We start from the raw sequence: 23339 nt of genomic DNA on the forward strand, positions 1-23339 counted from the left end.
CAGGGGTTGCCTTTCAACCCATTTATTTGTTCACATCGGACCGTTGCATCAACCTTGTTGTTGCCTCTATCACCTCTGGAGCTCAGTTGGTAGATCATGGCGCTTGCAACACCAAAATGGTGGGTTCGATTCCCGGGACCATCCATATGTAAAATGTCTGCACTCATGACTAAGTCGCTTTGGATAAAAGCGTCTACTAAATGGCATATATTATTATATTACCACCTGTACAGATACTAACCCTCTACTCCTACACAGGGTCAGCCCAGTCCAGCAGGTTCCCACTGCATAATGGACATGTATGACAAGCTGTGTGGTTTTAAAGGGGCTGTAACACACTCCTCATTATCTTGAGTTTGACCCAATGCTACCAACACCAGGCCTGCCCATGAGACCAGTGTGATTTTGGTATTCTTCTTCCTGAATCTGAGCATTAGGGGTCTCTTTGATCTCTCACCACTGTGACAAAGCTGCAGCACCAAGGCTCCTAAATGAGCCTCTCACAGCTTAGCCAGCACCAACATCAAGTAGGGCAGGGAGAATACGCAGATAACCGCAAGGCGTTTTTAAAAGAGACAAGCATAAAGTGTCCTCAATGTAATTAACCAAAATAAGCTAGAGGCAGGCATGGGGCTCAAAAGCATAAAGAAAAAGATTAACGCCAGCGTTTCTTAGATTACTCTTAAAAATGAGTATTTCACACGATAAACACTGTACATTTCATCTGGTAATTTCCGTTAAAGGTTATTTGTTATCTTCAGGCGCCCAGAAAGGACTCCTATTGTCTTGATCTTTAGAGGTTTCAGATCCCTTCATTAACATGCTAATTGCGACCTGGTCCACAGAAAGATATTAAAGAGGGAGGCATGTGGAGAGGCTCTTTGTCCTGTCAGGGCCCTGGGACTTCTCTCCGCTCACTCACTGCCTGATAAAAATAGGATGATATTAGTTCTTGAGACTCTCCTTCAACGAGGTGGAGGGAGTCCATGGTGAGCTCTGCCAAATTAGAGGAGCCTTGTGTGTGAGGGTGCAGCTGCTACCCTCCCTGCCTTACACATCCCAACACAACCAAGGCCCGTCCCCAACCTACTCTGTAATGCCTTTATTCAGGGTAGGTGAGCTTTATAATAAGTCTCCCCACCACTACACACATACGTACACACACGCATCTCCAACAAGCTACATCTACAGTATGTTCTAAATAACTACTGATTTATTGAACTACTAGTATGCAGACTAGAGTGCTTGGACCCAAACTGACTTGCTCTGGGAACTGCTAGAGAAGACATTCTGATTACCTGACAGAAAAGAGATGTGAATGACTGCCACCGTATACAGCTCCCCATATAAGTGGCTTCCACCCAATCTTCCCAGAATGCACATAGTAAGCATTTTGGCTTAATGTCAATGAGCCATATCTGTCTGCCTGCCACCACCACAGCACCCCCCCCCCACCAGATAAATACCAGAGGTCACTCTTCTCATTCAGCAAGAAATCTAAATGATAATGACTCCTTATTAAAAATGATATTTGGAAGTGCGCATAGGCTACATCAAAAGGTGCTGACACGGAGGGGCTGGGAGGGTGGCGGGGGACGGGGGCGATGGGGCTCACTGATAACCCACATCAAAGCACAGACCGGGGGGGAGGGGGGGCAGAGACTGTGTCTGGGTACTGAGGCTGTTGCAGATGGGGTACCAAAATAAATCTAGCGCAACATTTACCAATTGCAATTTGGATAATGCTTTCACATTGAGATGCTCCATGTTATTTGTAAGCGTCCCCAAAAAATAGGATATGCACTCTGATGTTGGGAGGACGGTCTAAATTAAGCCAGAGTAGATGAGATTCAGTAGCTTGGGGAAATTATGATAGCCCATGTAAAAAAAAAAAAGAAAACTGTTGAAAAGACCAAAATAAAGGAAATCATGGTATAAACCTCCAGTGGAGGGCTAATGAATGTCCACCCCAAATGTGCACTTCAGCAAACAATCAGGCGTGGTGGATTAGCTGAAATTGGGCCGACTATAGGACACCTCCATTCCAGCGCAGCACAGTCAACCTTTTAACGGCAGGCTGTTAGGTGATATCTGTCCGACCGTCGGCCTCTTCAGAGCTCTCCACCGTTTAAAACCATTCCCAGCAAACCCTTTTCACATACAGCCATTACAGCGCTTTAGGTGGACCTGGCTGGCTGGATCACACTGCCATGAGAGAGGACTATTCAGGCAGGGAAGGGTAGAGCCCATCTACTGTTTGCTTAGTGAGAGTGCCAGGTTGCCAGCCCAGTGAAGAGTGCTTTAGAGCCATACTAACTGAAGTTCAACCATTGGGCTGCTGCTGAAGAGGTTTCAGTGTGGGGTTGAAACAGAACCAGGCCTGTGTCCAGACAGAGTCAAACACAGAGTGATGATGGGCTTACTAAAGGCTCCATCTCCCTCTAGGTGGACTGACTGGTCAGTGGCTCAGTTCTGACCTGCTGCTCTGCCTACAGTACCTATACTCACACCCCAGGGTCACCTTCTCTGTCCTGGTCAGTGCCACCTCACACGGCCCATCTCCCCTCACAGAGGAAGTCAGTCAGAAAACAGGTCTGACCGACCTGATCGACCGCTTCCCCTGGGCTGGCCACCCGCATGCCTTAGCCTGTCACAACACTGAAACCACCAGCCAGCCGCACATGCTCAGTCACAATGAAATCCCAGTCTGTCCGGGCGTCCTGCCTGCCTGCCTCTCAGTGACATGGACACATGGCCAAGCCCTGGAGCTCTCTCCCTGGATCCTCACAACTACTGGAGGATGGATGAGCCAATCTATTATTTACATCAATCACTCAGTCAATCCAACCAACTATAGGGACCTCGGGCCATCTGTCTCCATATAAAGTACTAGTCCTACAGATATCTGGATCATAACACTTGACGATGTGCCAAAATGGAATGAAAGTGAATAAAAATGCATTGATTAGGACCGAAACCAAATAAACAATCCAATAAGGATAATCTAATTAGTAATACCATACCAAGATTACAGCCGAGTTACAAAAATGAATTGAAGTGAATTATGTATTTGTGATGACAAACAGGTATTTCCCCTGTGGTAGACAGTGGGCCAGGTCTTCAGTATGGAAACAGCCCAGAGCCATTGCCTATATGTTTATACAGAGAGATTAGGCAGCTGGAATGTTGACGTCTGACCTTCATACATCAAAAGGGGCAGAAAATCTGCTTGAGACTGCACTTCATTATACACCGCAATGCATTCTCCAATTACAAAGTATTATAATTATATTACACTTTAATAATAAGGATTCTACTGTATTATAAACTCAACAACACCAAAATGTTCTGATGTATTATATAAGAAAGGGAGAAAAACGGCACACATCCTTCCGTTTTCATTTCATTAGGTATTCAATGAATTTCCAATTAGGATAGAAGGGGAGAGAAAGACAAAGCTTTCAAGTCTTTTTCATCATGCTCTTAGATAACTGTTAACTGTTCAAATATTCCTCATATTCCTCCTCTCCTCCTGAGAGTGAGTCAGAGGCATCTTTGTTAGAGAACAGGTGTTATCACGGAGGGAGGAACATGGGAGACATGCAGAGGGTTCAAACACCCACCACCATCCAGAGCATTCCATTAAGAGAAAACGAAAACCAGAAATAATGAGAGCCTCTTCCTGTCTTCTCTTCCCCCTGCCTTGTACACCTGGACGGAAAGCAGATGGAAGGAGAGCAGGAAGGAAGAGGCCTCCTCAACCTCATTCACACCAACACACTTCTCATTCCACCCTCTGCCTTTCCTTTAAATCTCTCTAAGGCCTCAACTCCCCACCACCACCCCCCTCTCGCCCACGCCTGCCCTCCCCAAGACTAGGGAATTTCAATCCTATTTCATATCCTAGAACAAAACAGTCCACTCCCGATTATTAATGCATTTCAAAGCAGACATCATAATTCTTTCAGCGCGTTTTCTTTAAAAGATATATACTGAAACTCTTTATGGTCGTCCCGGGGGTCCGGCCTCTCCTCTTATGATCTTATTAGCATCGTATCTCCCACTGCCTACTGGGGAAAAGGCATTGCTGTCACGCCCTGACCATAGAGAGCCTTTCATTCTCTATGTTGGTTAGGTCGGGGTGTGACTAGGGTGGGTTATCTAGCTTGTTCTGTTTCTATGTTGGCCTGGTATGGTTCCCAATCAGAGGCAGCTGTTTATCGTTGTCTCTGATTGGGGATCATATTTAGGCAGCCATTTCCCTACTGTGTTTTGTGGGATCTTATTTTGAGTTAGTGCATGCTGCACCTCTTATGTTACGGTTCGTTGTTTGTTTCCTTTGTTTTGTAAGTTTCACAAAAATAAAGATGTGGAACTCAGAGCACACTGCGCCTTGGTCCGTCTCTCCACACGAACGTAACAATTGCTATGCACTCTCTGTCTGTCTCTCTGACCTCTCGCTGGATGGAATTCATTTGGCCTTTCCCTCTTTCTTTACCTTGATTTGGCTGGAAAAGGGCAGTGAGCGGCTGCTGTCTGATACAGCTATTAAACATAAACACCATTAAATAAAAATGAGCAGTGAAAAGGAAGGTGAAACAAGTGAGAGGAAATAGGAGGCCTAAAAGATAAATGATCAAGCAGTTATATTATGCTTGAAAAGTGATATTTCTGTTTATCTACTCTGATCTGGCCCACTCCACCAATCTTTCAAATGTTTTTCAATATTCAACCATTATAGAGAACAACCCACTGTACATTGTACATATATCCTGTTGCCTAGTCACCTTACCCCTACACATATCTAAACCTACCACTCCAGTATCCCTGCACATTGTAAATATGGTATTGGAATTAACCCTGGAACTGACTCTGTATATAGCTTACTTACTTTCTCGTGATCTTCTTATTTATATTTTTCGTGTGTTTTTGTTCTACTTTACTTTTTTATTTAAAAATACTATAATAGCAGGTAGCCTAGTGGTTAGAGCGTTGGGCCAGTAACCGAAAGGTTGCTGGCTCGAATCCCTGAGCTGACAAGGTAACAATCTGTCGTTCTGCCCCTGAACAAGGCAGTTAACCCGCTGTTCCCCAGTAGGCCGTCATTGTAAATAAGAATTTGTTCTTAACTGACTTGCCTAATTAAATAAAAGGTTACATTTCACTGAACTAATGCAGGTGCCAAAAATGTTAAACTTGTTTTAATGCCGCAGATACAGTATGTCTTATGCTCTGATATCCGATTGGTCAAATGAAAATGACTCAGTAACTAGGCCTCAAAACATCTCAGTTATTATGAAGGAAACACAATGATGGTCTTCAGAGGAGTAGACTTTGGTGCATCAATCTGAACAGTTATTACGGTTCCTCGTTCACAGAGAGCAACGACAGAACATTATGAAGGTAGGCTTATGTATTAATTAGTAAGAGGGCATCATGAGAGAGAATGAGAATTAAAAAGAGAGAAAGAAGGAAGGACGGAGAGGGAGGGGATATATTGCAGGTCCTCTGCTGCTGTAGCCAGTGAGCTGCTGGTCTGGGAGCCTTGCCTGCCTGCCTGCCTGTCTGTCTGCCTGTCTGTCTGTCTGCCTGTCTGCAGAGGACTGTGTGCAGGGCCGGGGCTTGATGAGGTAGTACAGCTGAATGATATACAGTGGCGGCCACGGGGCGAGAGCTCTCCATTAGTTACGGGGTCCCTGTTATGCTCTGGCTCCAGTACATTATTTTCAAATGCATCAGTCAGCGTAGTGCAGCACAGATAAATTCTAAGGCCTCAGATCTGTAATGCATACCCTCACCGCTGCTATATTACGCTGCAGGTTAGGAGGGCAGGGAGAGAGGGGGGGAGAAATGTCATTTCTTTTTCACTGCGGCCAGTATTCCTCCCATTAGCTTCAAACGTGAGATAAGTTATGGCCTTTAACGAGCGCCTTTAGCCGCCAGAGCACGCTGCACACAAGGCGGTGGCCAGAGGGAGCGGGCTGGAGAGGCGGAGGCGGAAAGGAGGGCAAGGGACTGGCAGGCGGCAGGGCCCAGATGACCCACCATGGTGCCCTCCTGTCCTTGTTGAGGCCACAACACAATACACACCCACACCAGATGAAACATTTAACTATACGCACAAACGCACGTACACACAAACCTCTCAAGGTTGTCCAACTCCACATAAACATAACTAACAATTTGACCGGCCAGCATATATCTGCATATCAAAACAGGATGCTGTCAGAGACAATGAACGGTAGTCTGTAGTGAGAGACTAATAATAACCCAAAAGGTCTACACAGCTTCAGTAAAGCCGTATAGACCCAGTGAATAGGAGTTCCCCCAGGGGAAGCAACCCAGCGTATCTCCCCTTCACATTGCTCTTTGAAGCAGTGCACGAGGACTCGGCCCATCTCAACCACTCTGAGATATTTACCTCTGCCAATCAAATGTCAAGGCTGGCTGTAGTGTAGTCCTGCTGACCTTTTAAACAGCTCTGGGATGACGTCTTGTGTTGTATAGAGCAGTGGGCTGTGTGGGGAGGGGTCGGCCTGGTGGGCTGGAGTGGGCCGGAGGTTCAGGAACCTGACAGATGGAATCAGAGCGCTGAGAGCGCCCACGTACTGCAGCTCTCTGCTTGTCTCTCCAGTAGACATAAGCAGTTACACAGAGAAATGTACAAATGTGTGTGTGCATTAATGTACTGTTACTGATAGTTCTCTGAGCTTCTCCAAAAGGGCAGTTTCTCACTAGTTCTAACCACAGCCGAGCATATTACATGGTATGTGTACGTGTTGGTATGTGTGATGTACGGTTGAAGAATCCCACAACACATTCTGGTCCAATAACCACTTAGAGACTGATGACATAGTGCTCAGATCCAGAAGTTCCATTAGTTGAGCTAATCCCATTTGTCTCTGAACAGAGGGGGTTGTAGTAAAAACACAGATCTATAAAGATTCCTCTGAAATCAGCCTTTTCTCTTTTCCATCAAACGGAGCAGTCTGGAGTTGAAGCAGCGAATCCCTCAGCATACATCTCAGTGTAAATGATTGACAAGTCGTGACTAATTTGCCTTGCACTTTAAAGCCCTCCTCTTAGTTTGGGTGGGAGCGTTTGTAAGTATGTACAATCAATAGCCTCTCTAAAGCCTTGCCATCGTCTGCAGACAAAATATGCAGAGTGGTAATTGTTGTATTGGATTTGCCCTCAAACATAACACTTTCTATATGTGGAGTACAGAGGTGAGGTAGTCATTCAAAAATCATGTTAAACACTATTAGTGAACAGTCCATGCAACTTATTATGGGACTTGTTAACAACATTTTTACTCCTGAACTTATTTATGCTTGCCATAACAAAGGGGTTGACAACTTACTGACAAGACATTCCAGATTTACATTTTTTATAAATGTTTTTATATTTCGAAAAAACATAATTCCACTTTGACATTATGGGTTATTGTGTGTAGGCCAGTCCGAAAAAAATCTAAATTGAATCAATTTTAAATACAGGTGGTGTCCTAGTTATGGCATAGGTCCTCTCATGACATGGCCATGGGAGTGGGAGTAAGGGCAGAGGTGGGGGAGGGGTAAAGTTACTAGACCAGGTGAAGCAGACTAACCCTAACCACCATCCCATCCCCTCCTTCCACACCACCCTCTGTCACCCCAGCTGCCCGCAGGCTAAATGAGAGAACATGACCATTCTGGGCACAACCGTCATGTTGCCTCATCTCTCACCACATCATGTGCCAGCTCTGTTTACCACACAAAAACACACCAGGCCTTTAACGCCAATGAATTATGGAGGAAGTACAAGACACTCTTAATTACCCCCCCCCCCAGTGTGAATAATTCAACTTTCTGCTTACACTACTTTAGTGGGGATTGCATGGAATAGTTAACATAACAGAGTGCCGGGCTCCCCCAGGGGTGGTGTGTGTTTCAGGCCAACACTCATTAGAGATGTGTGTGTGTGTGTTTGTGTGTGGGTATCCAACCACTCTACTCTGGTAGGTGGTGCATGCAAAATGCAGCCAGTGGACGTGTTCACCCCCTGGCACTTTTTGTCTCTGGTTTGTCAAGCGTGAGAGGTCTGGGATACGTACTGTGCTCCGAGAGGGGTCCAGTGCAGTCAAGTAGAAGACACACACACACACACACACACACACACACACACACACACACACACACACACACACACACACACACAATGAGAGATGGGGTACATCTATGTAAAATTTGGTGGAAAATATAATTGGCCTTTCTTCGGTCAATCTGACAGCATGAATAGTGGGCATTAACTCAGTCTCCATAATACACAACTAGTAGGAGTCAGTAGTCTACCCCTCCTTGCAGTAATGGCCAGTTCCTCTGATGTTGTTTCAAACAGTGAATGGAGCTGAGTGGAGGTGCAGGATACTTACTTTAACCTGGGCTTCCTGCTGAGATAGACAGGCCTCTTTGAGATGCTGAAGCATAGCATCCTGGGTAGGCAGGTGTGTCTGCACATCCCTGTAATGGTCTGCCATTTCTCCACTGTGAATACAAATACAAGTAGAAAATGAGTTGAAAACAAAGTACATCTGTAAAAAGTTGTTTATGCAATCAGAATCAGGAGTATAGCTACAGTCAATTTCACCCTCAATTAGCATATCATATGCTAGCAATAAACCTACACAGCGCAGAGAAAATCTGACTATCAACAAGCATTTATTGTCATAATCTTTTGGGATCTTATAGTCCCTCACAGAGTGACATTCACTGTGGCCACGTGGGTCATACTGGGGAACGGATGTAAAAATCCCACAAAATCTGCCGTTGGCGCCCATTCAAATTAGACCCAGAGTTGCCTTGTTAAATCTTGTTCATTCTCTTAAATGACTGTTTTCTCATTAGCTGGGAATGTTGTTTGAAATGTCTGAGACAACATACTTTAGTGATATCATTATCAACCTACTGCATACCCCTTAAAAATCTGCATTTTCATGTGCAGGGTGTACTGTTAGCATTTAAGCACTCATCACAAAAGACAGGTAGAATAGCTAGCATAGCTAGCCATCTCTAGCAATCACTGTTTTTTTTTATTTTTATTTCACCTTTATTTAACCAGGTAGGCAAGTTGAGATCAAGTTCTCATTTACAATTGCGACCTGGCCAAGATAAAGCAAAGCAGTTCGACACATACAACAACACAGAGTTACACATGGAGTAAAACAAACATACAGTCAATAATACAGTAGAAAAATAGGTCTCTATACAATGTGAGCAAATGAGGTGAGATGAGGGAGGTAAAGGCAAAAAAGGCCATGGTGGCAAAGTAAATACAATATAGCAAGTAAAACACTGGAATGGTAGATTTGTAGTGGAAGAAAGTGCAAAGTAGAAATATAAATAATGGGGTGCAAAGGAGCAAAAATAAATAAATAAATAAATACAGTAGGGGAAGGGGTAGTTGTTTAGGCTAAATTATAGATGAGCTATGTACAGGTGCAGTGATCTGTGAGCTGCTCTGACAGCTGGTGCTTAAAGCTAGTGAGGGAGATAAGTGTTTCCAGTTTTAGAGATTTTTGCAGTTCGTACCAGTCATTGGCAGCAGAGAACTGGAAGAAGAGATGGCCAAAGGAGGAATTGGCTTTGGGGGTGACAAGAGAGATATACCTGCTGGAGCGCGTGCTACAGGTGGGTGCTGCTATGGTGACCAGTGAGCTGAGATATGGGGGGACTTTACCTAGCAGGGTCTTGTAGATGACCTGGAGCCAGTGGGTTTGGCGACAAGTATGAAGCGAGGGCCAGCCAACGAGAGCGTACAGGTCGCAGTGGTGGGTAGTATATGGGGCTTTGGTGACAAAACAGATGGCACTGTGATAGACTACATCCAGTTTATTGAGTAGGGTATTGGAGGCTATTTTGTAAATGACATCGCCGAAGTCCAGGATCGGTAGGATGGTCAGTTTAACGAGGGTACGTTTGGCAGCATGAGTGAAGGATGCTTTGTTGCGAAATAGGAAGCCAATTCTAGATTTAACTTTGGATTGGAGATGTTTGATGTGAGTCTGGAAGGAGAGTTTACAGTCTAACCAGACACCTAGGTATTTGTAGTTGTCCACATATTCTAAGTCAGAACCATCCAGAGTAGTGATGCTGGACGCAGGCAGGTGCGGGCAGCGATCGGTTGAAGAGCATGCATTTAGTTTTACTTGTATTTAAGAGCAGTTGGAGGCCACGGACTGAGAGTTGTATGGCATTTAAGCTCATCTGGAGGGTTGTTAACACAGTGTCCAAAGAAGGGCCAGAAGTATACAGAATGGTATCGTCTGCGTAGAGGTGGATCAGAGACTCACCAGCAGCAAGAGCAACATCATTGATGTATACAGAGAAAAGAGTTGGCCCAAGAATTGAACCCTGTGGCACCCCCATAGAGAATGCCAGAGGCCCGGACAACAGGCCATCCGATTTGACACATTGAACTCTATCAGAGAAGTAGTTGGAGAACCAGGCGAGGCAATCATTTGAGAGACCAAGGCTACTGAGTCTGCCGATGAGGATATGGTGATTGAGTCGAAACCCTTGGCCAGGTCAATGAATACAGCAGCACAGTATTGTTTCTTATCGATGGCAGTTACGATATCGTTTAGGACCTTGAGCGTGGCTGAGGTGCACCCATGACCAGCTCTGAAACCAGATTGCATAGCGGAGAAGGTGCGGTGGGATTCGAAATGGTCGGTAATCTGTTTGTTGACTTGGCTTTCGAAGACCTTAGAAAGGCAGGGCAGGATAGATATAGGTCTGTAGCAGTTTGGGTCAAGAGTGTCCCCCCCTTTGAAGAGGGGGATGACCGCAGCTGCTTTCCAATCTTTGGGAATCTCAGACGACACGAAAGAGAGGTTTAACAGGCTAGTAATAGGGGTTACAACAATTTCGGCAGATCATTTTAGAAAGAAAGGTTCCAGATTGTCTAGCCCGGCTGATTTGTAGGTGTCCAGATTTTGCAGCTCTTTCAGAACATCAGCTGACTGGATTTGGGAGAAGGAGAAATGGGGAAGGCTTGGGCGAGTAGCTGTGGGGTGTGCAGTGCTGTTGACCGCGGTAGGGGTAGCCGGGTGGAAAGCATGGCCAGCCGTAGAAAAATGCTTGTTGAAATTCTCAATTATAGTGAATTTATCGGTGGTGACAAAGTGTCCTATCCTCAGTGCAGTGGGCAGCTGGGAGGAGGTGTTCTTATTCTCCATGGACTTTACAGTGTCCCAGAACTTTTTTGAGTTTGTGTTGCAGGAAGCACATTTCTGCTTGAAAAAGCTAGCCTTGGCTTTTCTAACTGCCTGTGTATATTGGTTTCTAACTTCCCTGAAAAGTTGCATATCACGGGGGCTGTTCGATGCTAATGCAGAACGCCACAGGATGTTTTTGTGTTGGTTAAGGGCAGTCAGGTCTGGAGAGAACCAAGGGCTATATCTGTTCCTGGTTCTAAATTTCTTGAATGGGGCATGCTTATTTAAAATGGAGAGGAAGGTATTTTTTTTTAAATAACCAGGCATCCTCTACTGACGGGATGAGGTCAATATCCTTCCAGGATACCCAGGCCAGGTCGATTAGAAAGGCTTGCTCGCTGAAGTGTTTCAGGGAGCGTTTGACAGTGATGAGTGGAGGTCGTTTGACCGCTGACCCATTATGGATGGAGGCAATGAGGCAGTGATCGCTGAGATCTTGGTTGAAAACAGCAGAGGTGTATTTAGAGGGCAAGTTGGTTAGGATGATATCTATGAGGGTGCCCGTGTTTACGGCTTTGGGGTGAACTTCAAGTAACTTTTGAATGTAATGGACCTGACTGGTGAATATGACAAGAATACAGTGCCTTCAGAAAGTATTCATACCCCTTGACTTATTCCACATTATGTCGTGTTACAGCCTGAAATCAAAATGGATTCAATATATTTGTTTCTCACCCATCTACACACAATACCCCATAATGACAAAGTGAAAATATATTTTTAGAAAGGTTTGCTAATTTATTGAGAATTAAATACAGAAATATCTCATTTACATAAGTATTCACACCCAAGTCAATACTTTGTAGAAGCACCTTTGGCGACGATTACAGTTGTGAGTCTTTCTGGGTAAGTCTCTAAGAGCTTTGCACACCTTGGGCCTCATTTATCAATCATTTGTAGGCACAAGTCTGTACGTAAACCATACGTTGGATCATTTCCACGTGAAGTGTGAGATTTATCAATATGAACGTTTGCTTGAGTGTGCGTAAATGTACATGACTATGTGTATGCAGTGCCAAATGATGGAATAAGTGAATTGCTTGTCAAGCGTAGCCTAGCGAATAGGAAAAATATACTGCATGGTGATTTTTTTTACATTGTGACTAGGGTTGCACATTTTGGGGAATATTCAGGAGGTGGAAACCTTCCGTGGGAATTAACGGGAATATATGGAAATTAACGGGAATTAACAGATATATATGCAAATTACTATTAATACCATTTAAATGTTGTTTTTTGCATTGGACATATTTACCATATCATAAGGAGACAGAAACATAAACCTTTTACCTTATCATAAGTTGACATAATTGCAAATACTTAAATCCTTCCAATAGAAATAAAACTTTAGTTACGAATTGAACTTTAATTAAATTATTTGACTCTTCACATGGGATGATTTCACTGAACAACAAAAGAAAGGGAATATTGAATGAACCCCAACTATCCATCGCATCTCCCAAAAACGTTTTCAACATACATCTGTACAATGATAGTCTAGAAACTAAAGCTTTGGTTGTCTTCCTCTCAGGCTTCCATGTCTTCTCTCTGGACCTCCTCAATGTCCACCTCTTGAACATCAGACTTTCTTCTCTTACATCTGCAAGCAGAGTCTGAACATCAGACAGGATGGCATTGTCTCCCTCAATCCGTGCAATGGCTACTGCTATAGGTTTCAGGTTGCTTACCACTCTCTCCCAAAATACATCATCCAGGAGGATCCTCTTGATGGGGATGTCCATATCGGCAGACTGTGATATGTCCATTTCTTGGAGAGACTCCTTCCCCTCCCGGAGACTGTCAAACATGATGACAACACCACCCCAACGGGTGTTACTGGGCAGCTTCAATGTGGTGCTCTTGTTCTTCTCACTTTGCTTGGTGAGGCAGATTGCTGCTATAACTTGATGACCCCTCACATACCTAACCATTTCCTTGGCTCTCTTGTAGAGTGTATCCATTGTTTTCAGTGCCATAATGTCTTTGAGGAGCAGATTCAATGCATGAGCAGCACAGCCAATGGGTGTAAGGTGAGGGTAGGACTCCTCCACTTTAGACCAAGCAGCCTTCATGTTCGCAGCATTGTCTGTCAACAGTGCAAATACCTTCTGTGGTCCAAGGTCATTGATGACTGCCTTCAGCTCATCTGCAATGTTGAGACCGGTGTGTCTGTTGTCCCTTGTGTCTGTGCTCTTGTAGAATACTGGTTGAGGGGTGGAGATGATGTAGTTAATTATTCCTTGCCCACGAACATTCGACCACCCATCAGAGATGACTGCAATACAGTCTGCTTTCTCTATGATTTGCTTGACCTTCACTTGAACTCTGATGAACTCTGTATCCAGCAAATGTGTAGATAAAGCATGTCTGGGTGGAGGGGTGTATGCTGGGCGAAGAACATTGAGAAATCTCTTCCAATACCCATTGCCTGTGAGCATCAGAGGTGAACTAGTTGCATATACAGCTTGAGAAAGACATTCATCAGCATTTCTCTGACTACTTTCCTCCATTGAATCAAAAAAACTTCTGATTCCAGGAGGACCATGAGCTGTTGCTATTGATAAAGTGTCTGATTCATCATTTTCACCTCTAATAGAAGTAGAGGGACTTTTGTCAGAGGTTGCTTGTTGTGAGCACTGAGGGAACTTTATGCACTTGGCCAGATGATTCTGCATCTTTGTTGCATTCTTCACATATGATTTGGCATAGTATTTGCAAATGTACACAGCTTTTCCTTCTACATTAGCTGCAGTGAAATGTCTCTACACATCAGATAGTGTCCGTAGCATTTTCCTGTAAAGATTAGGAAAAAATGAGTAAAAAAAATTAAAAATACAATTCCATGTACAGATAAATAGTTAAGCAGTTAGACTAAACAACTCCTTTGTAAGATAAATGTTTTAAAATGAAACGTATGGAAACAGGTTAATTAACACTCCTCAGTCAGCAGGCTCAAGCAAGCTAAAACCCACATGGTAGCAAAAACTAACTAGCAGAAATTGTTAACATGTTAAAAATTATTTAAACACACTTTGCTGTAGGCTACTATTTACTAGTTAACAAAAAATCACGTATCTCATATAAAATATATTCACCTCACCCAGTATTGTAATCAAAACTTACCAGAAAGCATGTAGTCCTTGGGTCAGACAGTGTAGTAGTGTGGGCTCAATAGCATCTCATAAGCGTGCAAGATCTTGAGAATCAGCTGTACATGTGATGGAAGAGTGCACTGTGCATGCAGAGGGTTGCAATTCCATTGAATTGGGGATAGTTTAACCAAAATATGCCACAAGACCTATAATTGCCTTATGTGTATCCCACAAAAAAGGTTCACTGTTATAAGCTAACTTTATGATGAATTTAAGCAAAATTCCGGGGCTTAACTTCTCATGGAAAATTTCCGGAAAATGTTCAGAAATTTCCAGGAAAGTTTCCAACCCTTCCCAACCCTAATTGTGACATTAATAATGAAATCATTTTTCTATTTCATTGTATTTCAATTGTGAATGCATGCAACATATCTTAGCAGGCTATAGGCCTATCATATAATATGACCACATCACTGCATTTGTTACAATAATATTCCATATAAAGTACAGTAATTTGTTAAATTAGAGGCAAATGTGAAAGTGAAACAATTGTTGAAATACTATAAAAGACTGAGATAATGGGAAATGGAATGAGAGATGGCTGACCTTGCTCTGTTGGAAGATTTGGCACACGCAGCATTTTTAGAGACAGGTGGGGACTTTTTTGCAGAAAGTACGGATTGGCTCATTAGATATCTTTTCCCAAAACCGATCATATAGGATTTTTGGGAAGATTTAAGACCTGCTTTAGAAAGGCAAACACATGCCATTCCAGTGCACATCAAAGTGCTATACACCCTCTGTTTTTTTCAGCGGGAGCTTGCCAATCGGCATCTCAGATCCCTTGATGAGCCAATGTTTTGGATGCAATCATCAGCAAAACGAACTGGAACATACAATTTCCATACACCATCGCATGGATGACTTATTGGTGAGTGTTGCCTACTCATTTGAAGTATATTTGGCATTGCTAAAGAAACTTGAATTGTCCTAATGGTCCTACCTTTGTAGCTATGTTTCACATTTCTACTGGTCAAGCCACACTTGAGTGAGCCAATCTCTCACTCAGTGTCAACCTCTGACACTAGCACCTCTATTTCAGTCTCAGAAATGTTTTTTTTTTCATAGCTTTCATTGGGTTGCATTTCATGGTACAGCGTTGTATATTCCCCACAGGCTTTAAAGGGTTGATTTTGACCACATAAGGTTAAATAGGGGTGTTTCGAGATGCAAATAGCCAAGGTCGTGCACAAGCACGGAGGCGGAGAACAACGGGTATTTATCAATGGTTATCTCCTAACGGTGTGCGTATGATGCTTGTAGGATTGTGTGATAAATATCCATTCCGTTCGTAAGTAGTATTTTAGAATAGTTTTTATGCAATATTGATAAATGAGGCCCCAGGATTATACAATATTTGCCCATTATTCTTTTTTTAATTCTTCAAGCTCTGTCAAGTAGATTGTTGATCTTTACTAGACAGCCATTTTCAAGCCGATATAAGTAAAAACTGTAACTAGGCCACTCAGGAACATTCAATGTCATCTTGGTAAGCAATTTCTGTGTAGATTTGGCCTTGTGTTTTAGGTTATTGTCCTGCTGAAAGGTGAATTCATCTCCCAGTGTCTGAACAAGGTTTTCATCTAGGATTTTGCCTTTGCTTAGCTCTATTTAATTTATTTTAATCCTAAAAAACTCCCTAGTCCTTAACGATTACAAGCATACCCATAACATGAGGCAGCCACAACCATGCTTTAAAATATGAGAGTGGTACTCAGTGCCCCAAACATAATGCTTTGTATTCTGGACAAAAAGTTAATTTCTTGGCCACATTTTTTGCAGTATTACTTAAGTGTCTTGTTGCAAACAGGATGCATGTTTTGGAATATTTTTATTCTGTACAGGCTTCCTTCTTTTCACTCTGTCATTTAGGTTAGTATTGTGGAGTAAGTACAATGTTGTTGATCGATCATCAGTTTTCTCATATCACAAACATTAAACTTTGTAACTGTTTAAAAATCAGGACTCTGAGCAGTTTCTTTCCTCTCCGGAAACTGAGTTAGGAAGGACGCCTGTATCTTTGTAGTGACTGGGTGTATTGATACACAATTCCAAAGTGTAATTAATAACTACACCATGCTCAAAGGGATATTAATATTTTGCCTTTCCCATTCACCTCTTAATGGCACACATACACAATCCATGTCTCAGTTGTCTCAAGGCTTAAAAATGCTTCTTTTACCTGACTTTTCCCCTTCAACTACACTGACTGAAGTGGATTTAATAGGTGACATCAATAAGGGATCATAGCTTTCACTAGTGGTGTAACGGACCGTAGTTGATCCGTGATCCATATGGATCACCCCCCACGGTTCGGCACGCATGTGAACCGCAGATCAATTGCAAAGTTTAACCATCATTGTGTGAAATACCGTTTTACTGCCGCTGTTACTGTTTAAAGTAATAATTCCCTAAATCTTGATGCAGAGTTGCAGTGAAAAGATAAAGACAAGACAGATGTGTGCTGTGTTTTACTCTGAAGCCTGAAGGTTGATGTGATGATTTTAAAAAAGCAGTTGTGTGTACTGTTCACGTGAACGGGGCCTGTTGAATCCCAACGAATCAATCCTGGATGCTCGCGTTACAAAAAGCTAAGAATAAAGAGCAGTGACAGCCATGGCTAGCGGAGAAGCTGAAGAACTGGAAAAGCCTCCCGCTTCATTTAAGTCTCATGTATGGGAGCATTTTGCCTTCCAAATCAAATCAAATTTATTTGTCACATACACATACACATGGTTAGCAGGTGTTAATGCAAGTGAAGCGAAATGCTTGTGCTTCTAGTTCTGACCAAGCATTTCGCTACACTTGCATTAACACCTGCTAACCATGTGTATGTGACAAATACATTTGATTTGATTTGATTTGGAAGCCAAAATGCTCCCATACATGAGACTTAAATGAAGCGGGAGGCTTTTCCAGTTCTTCAGCTCCTCCGCTGGCCATGGCTGTCACTGCTCTTTCACTGTCAAATATGATGATGGAAGAAGGGTGGTGGACAACACCATTACGGTGTGTAGGCGTTGTGCCACAAGAAAGCTGTATGATCATGGAAATACATGGAGCATGGCCACACATAAAGCGTCATCACCCTGGTGTGTCAGGGTTCTCACCACGTGTTCTCACCATGACATTTAAGCAGCCCTTTGCTGCAGAATCAGACTGAGCTGAAGCCATCACCAAACCTATTGGGACGTTTATCACGGTAGACATGAAGCCATACTCTGTTGTGGAAAACAAAGGGTTTAAAAATATGGTGAAATTGCTTGAGCCACACTATGAAATCCCCTTCAGTATGAAGATCGTGCCAGATCTTTATGAACAGGAAAATATCAAAATTGTCGCCGAATTATCCAAGACATCCTCTGTTGCCCTAACTACACCACCGCTCACTACACCACAGAGGAGTGGACCTCCAGGGTAACAGAAAGCTATGTGACTGTGACTGCTCACTACACCACAGAGGAGTGGACCTCCAGGGTAACAGAAAGCTACGTGACTGTGACTGCTCACTACACCACAGAGGAGTGGACCTCCAGGGTAACAGAAAGCTACGTGACTGTGACTGTTCACTACACCACAGAGGAGTGGACCTCCAGGGTAACAGAAAGCTACGTGACTGTGACTGTTCACTACACCACAGAGGAGTGGACCTCCAGGGTAACAGAAAGCTACGTGACTGTGACTGTTCACTACACCACAGAGGAGTGGACCTCCAGGGTAACAGAAAGCTACGTGACTGTGACTGTTCACTACACCACAGAGGAGTGGACCTCCAGGGTAACAGAAAGCTACGTGACTGTGACTGTTCACTACACCACAGAGGAGTGGACCTCCAGGGTAACAGAAAGCTACGTGACTGTGACTGTTCACTACACCACAGAGGAGTGGACCTCCAGGGTAACAGAAAGCTACGTGACTGTGACTGTTCACTACACCACAGAGGAGTGGACCTCCAGGGTAACAGAAAGCTACGTGACTGTGACTGTTCACTACACCACAGAGGAGTGGACCTCCAGGGTAACAGAAAGCTACGTGACTGTGACTGCTCACTACACCACAGAGGAGTGGACCTCCAGGGTAACAGAAAGCTACGTGACTGTGACTGCTCACTACACCACAGAGGAGTGGACCTCCAGGGTAACAGAAAGCTACGTGACTGTGACTGTTCACTACACCACAGAGGAGTGGACCTCCAGGGTAACAGAAAGCTACGTGACTGTGACTGTTCACTACACCACAGAGGAGTGGACCTCCAGGGTAACAGAAAGCTACGTGACTGTGACTGTTCACTACACCACAGAGGAGTGGACCTCCAGGGTAACAGAAAGCTACGTGACTGTGACTGTTCACTACACCACAGAGGAGTGGACCTCCAGGGTAACAGAAAGCTACGTGACTGTGACTGTTCACTACACCACAGAGGAGTGGACCTCCAGGGTAACAGAAAGCTACGTGACTGTGACTGTTCACTACACCACAGAGGAGTGGACCTCCAGGGTAACAGAAAGCTACGTGACTGTGACTGTTCACTACACCACAGAGGAGTGGACCTCCAGGGTAACAGAAAGTTACCTGACTGTGACTGTTCACTACACCACAGAGGAGTGGACCTCCAGGGTAACAGAAAGCTACGTGACTGTGACTGTTCACTACACCACAGAGGAGTGGACCTCCAGGGTAACAGAAAGCTACGTGACTGTGACTGCTCACTACACCACAGAGGAGTGGACCTCCAGGGTAACAGAAAGCTACGTGACTGTGACTGTTCACTACACCACAGAGGAGTGGACCTCCAGGGTAACAGAAAGCTACGTGACTGTGACTGCTCACTACACCACAGAGGAGTGGACCTCCAGGGTAACAGAAAGCTACGTGACTGTGACTGCTCACTACACCACAGAGGAGTGGACCTCCAGGGTAACAGAAAGCTATGTGACTGTGACTGCTCACTACACCACAGAGGAGTGGACCTCCAGGGTAACAGAAAGCTACGTGACTGTGACTGTTCACTACACCACAGAGGAGTGGACCTCCACGGTAACAGAAAGCTACGTGACTGTGACTGCTCACTACACCACAGAGGAGTGGACCTCCAGGGTAACAGAAAGCTACGTGACTGTGACTGCTCACTACACCACAGAGGAGTGGACCTCCAGGGTAACAGAAAGCTACGTGACTGTGACTGCTCACTACACCACAGAGGAGTGGACCTCCACGGTAACAGAAAGCTACGTGACTGTGACTGATCACTACACCACAGAGGAGTGGACCTCCAGGGTAACAGAAAGCTACGTGACTGACTGCTCCCTACACCACAGAGGAGTGGACCTCCAGGGTAACAGAAAGCTACGTGACTGTGACCGCTCACTACACCACAGAGGAGTGGACCTCCAGGGTAACAGAAAGCTATGTGACTGTGACTGCTCACTACACCACAGAGGAGTGGGAGATGTGAAGTCTGGTGCTACAGACACGCCCCCTCTATGAGAGTCACACAGGCACAAATCTGGCGCAGGTACAGCTAGGAGCAGCTAGGAGCAGCTAGGAGCAGCTAGGAGAGTGGAGCTAGAGAGGCCCAATAGCAATATCCCAATCACCACAGATAATGCCAAGAACCAAGTAAATGCAGTGATAGAGGCTGGACTGGGGCCACAGATTGCTTGCTTTGCACATGTGATCAATTTAGCATCCCAAAGTGGAGTCTCAGTGAACCAGACGGACCTTCTCCTTGGGAGGATCAGGAAGGTGGTTTCCCTTTTCCACCGAAGCACAACAGCCGCTCATGTGCTTAAGACCAAGCAAGAAATGCTACAGCTACCGACCCACAAGCTCATACACCATGTCACAACAAGATGGAACTCCACTTATGTCATGTTGGAGCGCTATCTTGAGCAGCAGACAGCTGTATACTCTGCACTGACAGACAAGACCCTGGAAAAATATAAAGACATCCTCACCTTATCTGATGATGACGTGAAAGTGTCAGAGGAGGTCCTCCAGGTGCTCAAACCCCTCAAAACGGTTACAACCCTATTGAGCACTGAAACTGCACTGTCTGTGTCCATGATCCTACCTCTGAAAACAAGAATTCTACCATCCATGGCCCCAAGTGAGGAAGACAGCACCATCACTAGAGATGTGAAGGCTGCCATTAGAGAGGACCTGAACCCCAGATACCCCCCCTAATGTACAGGACTACCTTCATAGATCTACTGCACTGGATCCAAGGTTCAAGTCCCTGTCTGTTCAAGTCCCTGTCTGTTCAAGTCCCTGTCTGTTCAAGTCCCTGTCTCACCTAGACCCTGCCCTACAGCGGAGGACATACAGTGATCTCACCACTGAGACTGTGGCCACTGAAGAGGTCAAATAAAAAAGAACAGTGAATTACTTCAATAAAAAATATACTGCAGTCTAATGTTAGTCTGTGCTATTAGAATCATCCATTTTTGATTTGGAATAATACTGGATTTTATTAAATGTTATTGGCAAAATTCTAGTTCTATGAAATATGAAAATAAATAATGAGTTAGTTTAATAGATCAAGTCATTTTCTCTGCAGGGTCAAGCCACAGAGATGACAGGAGCAGACTCAGAGGCATCTCCTCCACAAAATCATTTGGCCATGAAGGAGCTTTTCGGGGAGATCTTTGCGAGCAAGGACACAGACAAGACGTTTGCCAACACCATCAAAGAGGAGGTAGCATCCTACAAGGCAGCAAGCGGCATTCCAGTGGATGGTGATCCACTGGCATGGTGGAAAAACAATGAGTGTAAATACCCTGACATTGCCATGATGGCAAGATGCTACCTGGCTGTACCTGGCACTTCATTACCTAGTGAGAGGGTGTTCTCCATGGCAGGGGACATAGTGACTGTAAAGAGGTCTCCCCAGACAATGCAGACGTCCTCATCTTTTAGAAAAGTCATGTGAAGTTATAAGCTCAGGTCTGCTTTGCTTTCTTTATTTTGGTACTTTTTTTTGATGATGTGGACACAGACAATTTTTTCATTCACTATTGTTCAAAGGAAGAAGGTATCATGCCTCATATTGCACTTTAATTTAACAATTGAGTATTGAATATTTTATTTTAAGATTTTATTTAAAAATTGAAAAGTTCCTTGCTTTAAGTGTTCTTTAAGTAATAAATGGAAAGCAAAGTTATATTTGACTCTGAAAAATGATCTGATCCGTGACTCAAAACCGTGATCCGATCCGAACCGTGAAATATGTGATCAGTTGCACCACTAGCTTTCACGTAGTCAATCTGTCATGGAAAGAGCAGGTGTTCCTAATGTTTTGTACACTCAGTGTATATCCTTCACAACATTTCGATGGGAGATGTAATCCAGTTATAGTAAAAAAATATCAATCATGATAACATGGGGTGATGAAGGCCAATAGAAAGCTCAATTCAAATACAGTTTTCCCTTGCCTGTAACCCTGAAGTTTCAAGTGTCTTTAAACCTTGAAAAAGCAGATGGAACTTTGCTAGCTTCCTGGCTAAGAGGAAGGGTTAGAACTGTAGAGTGAAACCAGGGATGCATAGTACAGCCATCACTCTCTAACCTCATCCTTTCACAGCAGCAGGCCCTACTACAGAGCTGAATGAGGTGGGGTGGGATATTCACGCTGGGCTTTTGTTCACCATGTTAACCGGAGACCTGCAGCCGAACCATGCCACAGTGCCCTTATCAAGTACAATGGCTAAGAGTGTCTGACTGGCTGCTTCAAATGAGAAATGGAACCCGCCAAGGCCTCGGATCCTATCAGCACATCAACCTCCTACATCAAGCATTCAGGTGGCTGGAAGAATGATGACCGGGTATTGTCGTTTTACAGTGAGGGTTTATATATACACATGTATATAAATATAAAGTCAACTCAGAAAGCTGTGTGTGCAGAACAGAGAGAGGGGAAAGAGAGGGAGAGTGGTGGGGAAGGAGAGAGAGAATGAGAACACATCAGTCAGGGATAAGACACATGATGAGTGGGCCGGCCTCAAATGGGTAAACAAATCAATCGTGTGTGATAAGTGTGGACTTTATCAGGGCTGGGCAAGGCCAGACTAAGGAGTCTCTGTGAAGCCCATGGCGGAATACTGGAACACATGGCTGCTGTTCCACAGGCCTCCACACACAGTGCTGCTCAGGTTAATGGTAGTCTGGCTGGTTCCTAGCCAGGCATTTATATTAACTCTATAAACCAGGCTAGGACCACTGAAACACAATGTACCCATGGACATGGAACGGATATGGATGATCCCACCATGATACAACAGCAAAGACTATTGTATTTCCCATCAAAGAGTCCTATACAGCAGATGAGAGTGGTGGTTGTTTACCAGGAATGGAGGAAGGGAAATTATATCATTAGAGAGAGAGTGCAGCCTGGCTGTCTTTGTGCCAAGTGCTTTTACATGGACTGCCTCCATCATTCATGGATGGGCCCATTTGTGTCTGTGTGATTTCAGGTGCTGTTACTCAGTGCTCTAAAACCTTCATGCCGCTAGAGCAAGATTGCCACTTTTATGAGAGAACATGTTGTGTTGAAATAAACGCTCGGCCTCTGATACGTACCTCAGGGTCAGAGGGCGCAATGAATGTGAAGGGGCTTTTCAATAGGGCAGAAATCTAGCCGCACTTCCCATTCATACGCCTCCATTAAAAGAGATCCACACTGGAGTGTCTCTTCCAACAGCGTCTCCATTTTCCCTTCAATCACCCAGCGCCAGTGTCTGTCTCTTTTACCCATTTCTTGAGACAGGTTTATCCTTGTTGAACACTCACCATGCAACACTTGACACTTGGCAACTATAAGGGAATGTAATTACATTGTACCAGGTATGTAAGTACAGAAGTTTAAAATTGAACCAATGTTACTTCTGTCTTCCAAGATAAATACAAAATGGTGATTGCTAAAATGGAAGGCT

General features: G+C 44.2%; 1 protein-coding gene across 5 annotated transcripts in view; it reads right to left on the reverse strand.

The window, feature by feature from the left end:
• Positions 1-23339, reverse strand: part of LOC106562084 (uncharacterized) — a 205556-nt gene that overhangs the window by 122270 nt on the left and 59947 nt on the right. For all 5 annotated transcript variants that reach the window (XM_045689148.2, XM_045689147.2, XM_045689149.2 and 2 more), the window contains exon 5: positions 8414-8525. In XM_045689148.2, coding sequence (XP_045545104.2) covers positions 8414-8525 — 112 coding nt within the window. The remainder of the gene's footprint in view (positions 1-8413; positions 8526-23339) is intronic.

This window comes from Salmo salar, chromosome 11 (assembly GCF_965601325.2).
Source record: "Salmo salar chromosome 11, fSalSal1, whole genome shotgun sequence".
Taxonomy (NCBI): domain Eukaryota; kingdom Metazoa; phylum Chordata; class Actinopteri; order Salmoniformes; family Salmonidae; genus Salmo; species Salmo salar.